The sequence below is a fragment of the Lactuca sativa genome, chromosome 3 (genome assembly GCF_002870075.4).
Source record: "Lactuca sativa cultivar Salinas chromosome 3, Lsat_Salinas_v11, whole genome shotgun sequence".
NCBI classification, from domain to species: Eukaryota; Viridiplantae; Streptophyta; class Magnoliopsida; order Asterales; family Asteraceae; genus Lactuca; species Lactuca sativa.
In genome coordinates, this window is record NC_056625.2 from 168,252,198 (window position 1) to 168,265,532 (window position 13,335).

At 32.7% G+C, this 13,335-nt stretch overlaps 1 protein-coding gene across 1 annotated transcript; it reads right to left on the reverse strand.

Annotated features, from left to right (window-relative positions):
- Positions 1–8,330: 8,330 nt before the first annotated feature.
- On the reverse strand, positions 8,331–10,266 carry LOC111879737 (NAC domain-containing protein 92). Its single transcript, XM_023876174.3, has 3 exons — positions 9,970–10,266; positions 9,603–9,874; positions 8,331–9,156 (listed from the first exon to the last, which is right to left on the reverse strand). The coding sequence occupies exons 1-3, from the start codon at positions 10,154–10,156 to the stop codon at positions 8,713–8,715; spliced, it is 903 nt and encodes a 300-aa protein (XP_023731942.1). The 5' UTR covers positions 10,157–10,266; the 3' UTR covers positions 8,331–8,712.
- Positions 10,267–13,335: the final 3,069 nt, after the last annotated feature.

Below are 13,335 nucleotides of genomic sequence, written 5' to 3' on the forward strand. Positions count from 1 at the left end.
AGAACATCAAGAGTGGAAGCCTCATATTTATTGTGCCTAAAAGTGAAGTTAATAACCATTGGTTCCTTCAACTTTAGACACACTTGTCTCCATGTCATAAGTATGTCTTCCATGCCTTTAAAGCATGATTAGGCAAGTCATACACTTCTTCTTTTTATGCATATCTCGAAAATTGCATAAAGAAAAAGAAAGAAAGTCAAACTTTTATAAACTCTTTTATAAAATATAAACATTCTCTTTTAGGAAAAAGACAAAAGGATTCAACTAGTCCAAAAGTTTGTACATGACTTATAAATCATACCATATGATATATATTAAGTAACTTGCAAATGGAATTTATTATTTCCATGAAATAAATAATTTCCAATTTAATTATAACAATTTTATTGAATATTTATTAAAATCCATTTCTTATAGATAATCAATTGTATCAAGTTGTTATTCGTGTGACCTATTAGTATCATATATTATTTAGTAATATCACTTTAATATGACTCTTGAGCATACTAGGCCTTTCAACAAGTTAAGACCGTGGATGGAGTTTTCGATTTCGAGTTCTGAAAAGCTCTTTCTTTAATTTCATAGGAGCTGATTTGGTTTTCTAAAAGGAAATGGGCCCTTAGTCGTCGATCAGGTGATGGTTGATGGCATTACCGTTTGATTTTTTAGGTCCTTTCTTTTATTACGATATGTGGGTTATGATTTACATGTTTAGGGTTTGGAGTTGCTTACAGGTTTTAGGTTTTGGTTGGGTTCAAGTATAGATTTTCTGATTCTGATATCATTATGTCAAGATTCTAGTTTGATGTAGGTTTTGTTGATGAACAGGTTAGCTGCAATATCTCAAGAAAATAATAAACAAATAGATAAAACAAAATAGGATTGAGGGTTAGGAAGGAAATCAAAATCGATTTTCTCATGAATTCATTCATTGATCCACTTCCTCCCAATTGAAATCTCCACTTATGTTGTTGTCTAGGTTCATCAAATGCAACTGCTGGCGATCCTTGAAGCAGTAGTAGGGGAGGCGGTATTGTCATCATCAGTTGGTGGTCCTTTAAGAACAAGAAAGCAAAAAAATGAATGAGAATAAATAGGTGGGTGGGGTGGATAGTTTTTCAGATTAATAATTAATTCTATTTTATCAAATAATTTTTTAATAGATTATTTAGCATAATATAATAAATAAATAAATAAGAAATAACTAAGGGCATAATCGTCTCTTTCATGTCTGTAGAGATGAAGAGTGTAACGTTTAAAATAACAAGAGACGGTCCGAGTTAATTTTCGAAAATAGGGATTAAATGCGCATTTTAGCACGAACACCAGTGACGATTCTTGTAATTTACTCTAAAAATGAGTACAAACACATTGGAAGATGGAGTAAAAGATGAAAGAGTAGAAGATTTGTACAAAACACATTGTAACATCCCAAAATTCGAGGTCAAAAATTTCATTTTCAAGTAAGTTATAATAAAACCAACAATATGAGAAAACATCCATAATATCATGTCATGTCAAAACCAAAGTAGAAATAATCAAAACATGTTATCATAGACAATATTAGAGTGTAATCCCAAAGATCTCATGTGCGGAAAAACCATAGTGTGATGCGCTGCGATCGAGCCGACTCCTTTCCCTTGAAAACGAAGTACCTAAAACCAAAACTAAAAACTGTAAGCATGAAGCTTAATGAGTTCCCCCATCATACCACATACCATACAATCACATAGCATACATATTGCCGGTCAATTCTGGGGTGCCCAACCTACCCATGTCAAGCCATTATGGGGTGCTGACTACCTGTGTCAAACCATTATGGGGTGCTGACTACCCATGTCAGGCCATTCTAGGGTGCCTGCCTACCCTCCGGTCTATCTCACCCGGTCATGGGGACTATTTCACCCCTACTACTATCACATAATAACATATCATAAACATGATGTCAGACATATCTGGGGTGTCCGACCTACCCTTCAGTCCTAACAACCGATCGAGGGACTATTCCCCTCCTACTACCACTATCACATAGAACATAATATACTGGTACATAGAACACGGGTGATGCTATTCGCACCTGATTTAAGTGGTCAAAAACCGCTTTAACGTCAAAAACCATTTTGACTTTACCATTTGATGGGACTTAACATAATAATTACATATTATACAATTGCAACGTTAATATCTACCAATTATTATTTCAACAAATATTATTTTACGTCCCGTTAAGCCATCACTTTATCAAACAGTTTTTATATTTCTAATCCTCCTAGTTAAACTTTATTTTCAATTTATCTCATTTTCTATTTTGAAAAGTTACTTTTAATCCTTATTACTTCTACTTAATATATATATATATATATATATATATATATATATATATATATATATATATATATATATATATATATATATATATATATATATATATAGGTAAATGTTCAAATGAAAACCAGTACTAAATGTTAAGAACCTAAGAACTTCCTATTTTTAGCTATTTTGTTTATTTTTTAAAGTTTGATAAATAACAAAACACAACAAGGTTATAATGGTCTTTTAAAAAACTTATTCTTAAAATCATATATGATGAATTACTTTTATAGTTGTTTAAGAGAAAAAGTAATTTTCTCGATCTTCTTCAATAACCTCTCTGAAGAACACCACCGCCACCATTGTTGCGCGACAACATCACCGCCAGAGGCGGCCCCACTGCCGCCACCATCGCCGACGGCGACTCCACAGCCGTTACTTCTCTTCATTTGTCACAACCTTCGATTAACTACGAAAACACCTACATATGTCGTCGGAACTTCAGATCTGGAAGCACCACGCTTAGATCTAGATCTACTGTCACTTCTTCTCCTCCACCATTACTCTGATGAACTGTTACCACTGAAGAAGCCAAACAACTACCAACAACACCGACCTCCTTCGGTTCCACTTCTCTCTCTAAATGGAAAAAATGTATCAGATCTGGAGAGCAACAACTATCGTCAGCATTAAACCACCGTTAGCACCTCCGATGTCAGACTACCACCTGAACATCTCAGATCAGTTCATTTTTTTGTGCATCGTGCTCATGATTTTAGATCTGATTTCTTCAGATCTGGTTTGTCTTCTTCATGTCTTAGATCTGCGAAATTTGTTTGTTATTTTCATCTTTAGATCTAGATCTATGCGATCTCCGGCAAACAACCACCACCGTTTTTCGTGTCCGGTGGTATGTTGACAAATTCGTGAATTTGTTGACTTTCCTTGGCGCTTTTTTCTTGAGATTCAAAAAAAGAATTAGATATCTTGAGATTCAACATCATCCATATATTTCTCATTTGTCGCTCTAATGTTCAACATACCGACAGCAGCGGGGTATACCTAATCATAAATGATTATATGACAGAGACGTATAATCATATATGATTATACATGTTTATATGTATATGTTTAATCAAAATGATTATACATGTCTGTTCACAGATTGAGTAATCATATATGATTATGATAGTTGGTGGCAGAAGAGGTGGTGATGGCAGACGTGGCGGTGGTATAAGTGGCGGAGGTAATAGTGGTGGTGTCGGCTGGAGGCAGAGGTGGTGGTATCGGTGGCAGTTTGTGGTGGTGGGGATGGTGGCGGGGTAGGAAGAAACGGACTGTAACACTTGGTTCCTAGTATGTATTTTAATAAAGTATTATTCATTTTTGCAAAGGGACTCGACGAGTTGGAGGCCCAAAATCATCGAGTAGGAATGAGATTTTTGGATGCGGGACTTGAAGTCTACCCGACAAGTCGAGAAGCCTCGACTCGATGATTAGGGCTACCAGAGTGAAACCCTAATTTTCAGGGTTTGCACCCTATTTACAGACATTAACTCCCCCATTGTGGCCTCCCTTATCGCCACCCTTAGTCCAGAAAACCCTAATTCATGATATTGAGCCTTGTGAGTGTGTGTGTGAGTGAAAAACAAGTGATTCTTTGGTGTTTCCTTGAAGAAGTGGAAGCTAGAATTGTTTGGTTGAAGGAAGGAACTTTGGATCCAGAAGGAGAACTTCATTTCCAGATCATTTGAGGTATAAAGAGTAATTAAAAGAGATTGTTATCTGTAGGAGTTTGAGAAGAGTTGATCCCAACACCGAGATTCTTGGGATTTGTACTTTGATATTATTGCTATTTTGTTTAATTTTTTCTATAAGTTGTCTTATATTTGTTTAATTTAAAAATGAAATTTTTGTTCTGAAATTTTGAGATGTTACACGTACGACGCCATATAATCATTTATGATTATAATTGATCCGTCGCGCCACGCTAGAAGATTAGAACGGCAGATGTGAAATATGTAGCTAAGCTTGAATCTCCATATCTCTATTTTATTTTGAATCTCACTATATATGTAATCTTGTAACAACTCAGACACCCTTTGTTTTGACCCTGGCCACTGTCAGACACTCGTAAGAACCCAATAATTTTTTTCATCGTAAATTTTATCCAAAACAAATTATGCATCTTTAAAACGTGCATATATAAACATGCTTAACAAATTTATGATATTTTTAACAAATCTATTTTTTATGATATTTTTTACAAATTTATTTTTTATTAATGATATTTTTTAACAATTACGAGACTAATCTAACATAAAGAAAAAAATTTATGATATTTTTAACAAATTTATTTTTTATTATGAAAAATTATTTTACAGATTATAACATAAATAAAAAAATATACAGAATAAATTATAGAAATTAAATTGTGTACTTATAAATATTAATATAAAAATAATTAGTTTAAACATAAAAGTAAAAGTAGAAAATCTTAATTGGCGTCAAAAAAAGAAAAGAATGAAATTTAACGTTCCATCATATTAACCTATTTTTAATTAAATATGATTATTTTATGTTTTTAATTGACCTGAACAGTAATGGTTTTGACTTTCTTAAATGGTTTGCAGCATGGTGTAGATAGAATTCCCCATAGAACACATCAAGTAATAGTAAACCAGAAAATTATCACAAAGACAATCATCTTAACTATAATCAACTACTAGTAGGTCAACCTTGGTGCCTTAGACCCACTTCTACTGGAAGGTAACTCACCTCACACTGCTGAAGTCTCGTAGACACAATCCCAATTGCTGGATGACAACTTCCCGAACTGTCAATATCAAAACATCACCCAATTAATAATTGGGTTCCACTACATAACCATAAGTACATACTTGGGGTCATTACTACATTACCCCATGCTTGGATAGGCCCAAAAGTCAATATAGGAATCAAAGCCCAACATATGGCCCGATTTTCCAAATTGGGTCCAAACCTTTACACGGTCTTATTCAAAGGCCCAACCATTTAGTCCAGTCCATACACTTGGCATTTCAATGGCCTAATGTCTCACAATCATCTAGGCCCAAACTATAGCCCATTTATGGCCCAATTTTCCAAATTGGGCACAAACCTCCACATATGGGACTTATCCGAAAGCCCATTAAATTATGATTATTCTTGGATGGCCTATTAATAATCCAATTACCAAAGCCCAATGGAAAGGCCCAACTCAAGGCCCAAGTGAAATTAGGGTTTCCACATAAAATGATGTTTAGGGTTAAGTTTTCCTACTTAACCCATTAAGGACTTAATCCATTAAGTCCAACATGGCCTTCGGTTAATTTTCAACGATTATTAATTAATATTTTAAGTTCATTAAATAATTCTGATGCGGTCCCGATAAGTCCCAAATTAGGGTTTCCTGGCATTAGGGTTTTCCAAACCTTAATTAGGGTTTTCAACCCATATTAGCCCAATAGGCCCAATAGCTAGGTCCTTTGACCAATTTGGGTTCATTAGGCCCATTATGATTTCATTAGGCCCATTAGGGTTTCAAGCATCCCAACCGAATCAACACCGCCACCCGACATGGCGGCCGATGGCGGCAGGAGATGGCAGCCACCACCTCATGGTGGTGGTTATGGATTTTCTTTTATTATTATTATTCATATACCAAGTACAATTTACAACCCAATTCGAATGGCACACGCACATACTAATCTAATAAAACACAGACACAGCCACCTTGTGGTGGTTGACGGTGGCTCGCGACAGCAGCCACCATCTCACGGTGGTGGTAGCGACTGATCTTAATTTTCCTGCTAGGCAAAAACACTCTAACACCCCGCTCCCGAGTTATAGCAAAGAAAAGAAGAGAAAAGAAAAGAAAGTAAGGAGAGAAAAGAAGAGAAAAGAAAGGAAAAAGAAATTGTCATTTGTGCTCCTGAGTTGGAGAGAAATGGAAGGAAAGTTAAACATTTTGTTCTTTCTTTTCAAATCCTCCCAAATCGGGAGGAAAGGTAGGAGGGAAAGTTTTCCTTCCATTTCCTTCCACTTCCTTCCTTTAATGAAACTCGGGAGCACCATTCTCTCTTGCTTTCCTCTCATTTCCTCCCATTTCCTTTCTTTTCTCTCTTTAAGTTGAACTCGGGAGCGGGGTGTAACAAAAGAAATACAGCCACACACACACTACAATAAACATATACTACACCCTTTGCCCGGAATAGTAACACAGCCACCCACCTATGGCGTTAATGGCGACAGGACCCCTAGAGAGGCGACAACAGCGTCAATGGCAGTACAGCCGCATGGCGGCGATGGAAACGAGCGGAATAGCCGTTGAAGTGCACAATAAGCGACGACATCACGAAGGGAACGAGAAGGCAGCGACGGCGCTAACAACCGACTCTAGCGACCGAAACAGAAAAAACGGCAGTAGAAAGAAGAGAAGAAAGAGAAGTGGTCGGAACAGAAAAAACGGCAGCCTCAACGCCCAAAGACGGCTTCGTCTTCAATGGAAACGGTGTCGTAGCGGTCACCAATGGCTCACGACGGCGATGTAACTGAAGGCAGCGGCTGAAGATGGGAAATCGGCAACACCACTTGCCCCGACGCGGTCTTCAGCTTCTTTGGCTTCACCGGAGGCAACTTGTGGTAGCATTGGAGCGGAGATAGTGGTGGCAGCAGGTTTGTAGTGGTGGTTTCTGCCCCGAAAGTCGAAGGAGGAGGGTGACGGCTGACGATGGGAGGCATAAGGATGGAGATGACAGCTGTAACATGGTCACTAGGGTTAGGGTTACATGGATGGTTTTATACCCGCTACCACTCCAAACTTATTGCCAGAATGGCAGAAACAGTCCCTCCCCATGACATTTTCTTTTAGACTAAGGCTGATATTTACCATTTAAACCCTGATCCCATAAATTGCTTTCATAATAGATCCTTAAATTACCAATCAACTCCCTAAGCCTTCAAATCTTTTCAATTTAAATCCATTAATTACCAAACGCACCCTGACTTCTGAAACCCTTCTCAAATTAGATCCAGAACTTACACTTTTAAACCCCCCCCCCCCCCCCCCCCCCAACTTCAAAATTATGACAATTAGCTCCACAAAGTCAAACCTCACTATATAATTATTGATTTTAGGCTACGAGTCATTCATTAATTAATTTATTTTATTTATTAAATAAACGGGGCGTTACACACATCTTCCAAAAAGTCTTAGGCCCCGTTTGATAGACATCTTTCCAGGTCCAAATAAATTTTTCTGGCTGAATTGACCAAAAATACTGGTTGATATGCACAAAAAATAGGCCTTTTACGGTAAGATGTGTCTTTCCCAGAAAGCTTCAAAACCATATCTTTCTAGCTAAATTGACTGAAAAGAAAATTGTTTCCCAAACCCAGCCTCTTTCTTTCTTAGATTATTAATTTCTTTTAAATATTTTTTTTAATTTCTTTTTTTTATTGAATTATTACTTTTTTATTGGATTATTATATACTAATAAATATTATTTTTAATATATAATATTTATGTATTAATTGAAATTATTTTATTCGATTATTAATTTCTTTTAAATAATTTTTTTATTTCTTTTTTATGGATTAATTATTTTTTATTGGATTATTATATATTAGTAAATATTATTTATAAATATATAATATTTATATTTAATAAATATTGCTTTATTGGATTATTAATTTCTTTTAGTTAATTTATATAATTCATTTTTATTGGTTTAATTTTTTTTTACAACACCATCATCCTAATATATTTTAAAAAATTTCATCAATCCTATCACTATCGTACATTAACTTGGTCAAGAATCATACATGAGTTATAAAAAAAAAAAAAAAAATAGCTAGAAAGAATAACAAAGTAACATCAACTTGAAAAACAACTTAATCCATATTCTATTTGGAATTTTAAATGATTATTGTATAATTTTGATTTTGTATGACAATTTGTATGTTTTTATAATTATTCAACAATTTCATCTATCACGATATACAATAACAGGGTAATATTGTTATTTTTCATCATTCAGCACAGTCAATAAGATGTACAATCAAACAACATGGTTTCTTTTCTCAGTAAGAAAACTTTTCCATACAACACTTTCACTTTCCCAGACAATATTTTCTCAGACAGAAACTATCAAATGAAACCTTATTCAACTTATTTCGTTAAAAAATATCTATGTATGATTTACTTCAAACAAAATTTGTAAATCGCTTGTGCGTATGGTTATAACAACAAATCGTTTCCTCAAATCAAACAACAAAACCCCACTACTTTGATAATTTACATGTTTTAATCGCGCCTTAATTTCCTTCAAACCATTAGAATGAATCAAAAAGATACTAAACCTTTCATGCAACTCTATAAACTTAATAATTCCAAACCCAATCAAGGTCCACTAATCCAGCTAAATTCATGGCATAATCTTGATTGTTCCCAAATTCACTTTTTGAGTTTTGTTGCATGCTTGAATGATCATCTTTATCAATCAAGAGCATGAGAATTGAAGGATCATGGTACTGCAAGTATTCAATGTTTGGAACCATTTGATTGTTTGAAACCCCAAAAAGATTATCATTCATTGAAGGCATCATGGAAATTGATTTGTTGTAAGTTTCAATCAACTCTTCTTTGGTAGGTTTCTGTTCTTCGATAGATTCGGATACTGTTCTTGAGACATCCATTAATGGAGGCAAATTTGAAGGCTCCAATTCATCTTCATAGGAATTGTAGTTAATGCCCGAAACCCCAGAAATCTGAATTTTCTTCCCTCCACAATTTTTTTCAAATACCTTACTAATCACCCACTCACCCTACAAAAACAGAGCAAAAATCAGCAAAACAAGACAAAATCAGAGCAATATAGCATTCTAATAACAGAGGAAGATTCATCAGAAGGAAAAATCATCAAAATAGAGTAAGATTCATCCTAATCAATCAAAAAAATATAAAACATTGTAGGAATCATCAAAACAAAGCAAACCCATTACAATAGAGTAAAAACAGAGCAAAGAAACATCAAAACCGAGGATAAACAGTGTAAAAAACAGAGCAAGTTCAATCAAAAGAAAGCAAAATGAGAGAAACAATCATAAAAATGTAGCAAATAATAGTAAAAACAAAGAATTAATCATAAAAAAATATTCAAAAGCACAAACATAATCATCAAAATAGCTTCGAAACCAGATCAAGAATCGTAAAAAGCTAAAACATAACAAGAATCATCGAAACAGAGTAAAGAAATTCATAAAAATGGTACCTTTGATGATGCAGAAAGATTCTTTAATCTTCCTTCTAATCTAAACTCATGCATGATCCAGTTCGTCTTTTCACCTTTTGGAGCTCTACCTTTATAAAACACAAGAGTTTTCTTCATTCCCACAAGTGTTTTTGCTTTATAAATTTCTCTATCTTTCCCTGTAGCCTTCCAATACCCCATTTCTGTAGCTCTATTCGATCTTAAACCAGTTGGGTATTTTCGATCTCTCACACAAAAGAAATACCATTCTTTCTCCCCAATTTTCGCCCTCACTTGAATTCAATTATGACACCAAAATCAGTAATCAAACAATAAAAGGTTTCAGAAAACAAAACAGGGTTCATGATCATGATAAAGAAAAACTTACATGGAAGCTCCCATGGCTCGAATTTGTTCAAATCAACGTCTCCAATGGCTCGACTTGCGAAAGAATCATCAAACACCTTACGATATAAGTAGTGAATTATGAGTTCGTCGTCAGTAGGATGAAACCGGAAGCCTGGAGGCAGTTCCATGTGTTCTTCGTGATCATGGCTGCCATAATTGTCTTCCATTGAAGGTTCTGTAATAAGGGTAATCAAGAAATTTGGTTGAGGTTTTCGTGGGTTTTGTAGATTAAAGAAGCGAAGAGGATCGAGAAGCCATAAATAGTGTTTATGGAGAGACAAGTTGGGTTGGTTAGTTTGAAGCTTTTTGGCCTTCTTTTTTTGCCCATTATTTTGTTTCATGTAAAACCAAAAAACAATATCCGAAAAATGAGTGTTTTTTTTTTTTTATATGTTTAAATATAGAGTTCATCGCACAAATGTCTAAATATGTAAAAGTATAGCATCAATTTCGTGTTTTTCTTTAAAATAAATTATGATCCATTTCGTGAGGAAGCTTTGTTAATTTTGCCAATTTGTTTTTCTGAAGTCATATTTTCTAAACTTTATTTTTTGAGAAATGATATTTTTTTTCTGGAAAAATAATGTAATTTTCAGAAAAATTCATTTCAAATTCACAAAATATTTTGAAAATTTTGAAATTCTCCAAGGAAAATTTATGAGAAATATAAACAAAGCTAGATGCTTTTATATAGTATTGTATTTGTATTATGATCCTAGGTTTCATATTTATGTTTAATGCAGATCCACATATTTACATTTGATACAGTTTTTATATTATATAGTATTTGTATTAGCATATAATTCTATATTATAACCTATAAACATTAATAAGAACTCATCATAGGATATGTTGAATATTGATTTTATCATGGTTTGATAACATAAGGTTGACCAATGCGCTACAAACCACTACCTCTCTTAATCTCTTCTAGCTGTCACTGAAGGTGTCTTCTACTAAAGGTGACCAAAACCATGAAAAGAAAATTCTCTCCACAATTTCTCTTTTATTCGTCATCCCACAAGCCCATCTAAAAATAGAATCATTCCAATCCAATAAATGTCCCTCCCAAAACCTTCTATAAATCTATCTCTTTTCCTACCACCACAACTTAGGCCATATGGTATGGTCCTTGTGGACTCAATGACTCATTTGGCACATAGACTATGCACACCATTTACTGTGGTTCATAGGCATGGTGTGAAATGGCTATGGCATGGAAGAAAGAGAAGCATGCAAAAGATCTTGTTACCGTTTGACCATTTAAACAAACAAACAAATAAATAAATTTACATTTTTAACCTATAAATTCTAACATATGTTATACACATTTCCACATTATGATATCACACATTCTTTACAAAATTATCTATACATTATACACAAAAATATTTAAATGGTGAACAATTTTCATCTTCATCTTCATCCGATAATGATGGTATGTTTTGTTTTCACTTATTCGTGGAAACGGAATTGCAGGCCCGGCCCTGAGGGTGTGCAAGGTGTGCAACCGCACAGAGCCCGGGAAAAAATGGGGCCCGAATTTTAGCCAATTTATATATTTATTATATGTTATATATTATGTTACACAGTAATATTAACAAACTGTTTTTAGTTCAATTGGTTCTACAATCTGTGTTTAGCTGTTTCTTGCCAAACACCCAGGGTTCAATTCCTTCTACTCCCTTTCTTTTAATTTTTAACTGATTCCTTTCTAATATATATATATATATATATATATATATATATATATATATATATATATATATATATATATATATATATATATATACACACACACACACGTAGATCCATAACAAAATGTCATGTACCTCAACTATCTTTAAGGTTTACACATTATAAGCTTCCTCACAAACAAATCACTTGCCTTATGTTTTTTGAGATGATTTTTATAACTAATTATTTTTTTATATTAGGGGCCCATCTATTACTTTTAGCACATGACCCTCAAAATTATCGGATCGTCCCTAAACGGAAGTCACCATGTTGAGTTAACAAGATGAAAGTTTAAACACCATCAAAATTACTAAAACTAGGCGAATGCCCGCGTTGCGCATAAACATCTATATAGTTGAAATCTTTACAAATATATGTTTTTTTAAATATAACAATAGCATTGTTGTTAAATTTGATATAATAATTCATATACTAATTGGTATAATATATTGATTATTTTGAGTTATATGATAATATATACATCTATTATAACTGCATAATCTCAACCGTTTGAATGACTTTTACCTGCGAGTTACTCATGAATAAAATTAAATATAATATATGGTTTAATGTTATTTATAGTTGTTATTGTTAATTAATTTTTTCAAATTTATTTGTTTAACGTTTTAATTTTTATCATTATAATTATTTAAAACATCAAACATTGTTTTTTGATTTTAAAGGTAACAATATAATCATTTATATAGAGTTATATTTAACTACTGTTATTGTAAGTTATTTTTAACTACTTATTTGAAAACTTTTAACGATTATACAAATATTTTTAGGAAATATTTTAGTTAAATTGAGATTATAATTCAGTTTTTGCATTTAGCACTACAATTTATCACATTTAACTATTCACAAAATATTCATTGGGTTTTTAAGGTGGAACTAAAATTTATATTTATGTTGACACTGTAATATTATATTTAAATTAACAATTTATGTATTTTGTCCAAACTGTTCAAAAGTTGTAGCTTTGAATTGATAATGGTTTACATACAACAATATCTTAATCTAATAAATTAAGTATAATCTGTAAAAAATTAAAGACATAACTTTATAAGTAGAAGTAAAGATGTTATTTTAATATTGAAATTTAGTTTATTTATGATTACACTTTTGGTTTGATATTTGTTTAACCTTATTAACCAACTTATAATCATTATTAGAAAGACAATACAATTTATCACTTTTAACTATTTACAAAATGTTATTTGGTTTATTTAAGTTAAGCTAAAATTTATATTTAAGTTGATCCTGTAATTTTATATTTAAATTTATAATTTAACTATTTTATACAAATTATTAAAAAGTTGTAGTTTTAAAATGATAATGATTTACACCCAACAATATATTAAAACTAATAAATTAAGTATAATATGTTAAAAGTTAAAAAACATAACTTTATAAATAGAAGTAAAGATATTCTTTTAATATTAAAATTTAGTTTGTATAAGATTACATTTTATGTTTGATATTTATTTAATCTTATTAACCAACTTATAACCATTATTATGAAGAAATTGAAAAGTTATTGGAGTTTCAAATGAATGTGGTGAAAGGAAAATGCATGAGAATTTCAAATGAATGTGGTGAAAGCAAA

What these genes read in the sequence shown, in the direction of transcription:
- LOC111879737 (XM_023876174.3), bottom strand. Translation starts at nt 10,156, where the DNA reads ATGGAAGACAATTATGGCAGCCATGATCACGAAGAACACATGGAACTG. An exon ending in CGAGCCATGGGAGCTTCCAT is followed by an intron (nt 9,875 to 9,969) that starts GTAAGTTTTTCT and finishes ATTGAATTCAAG; the next exon opens with TGAGGGCGAAAATTGGGGAG. An exon ending in ATCTTTCTGCATCATCAAAG is followed by an intron (nt 9,157 to 9,602) that starts GTACCATTTTTA and finishes CTGTTTTTGTAG; the next exon opens with GGTGAGTGGGTGATTAGTAA.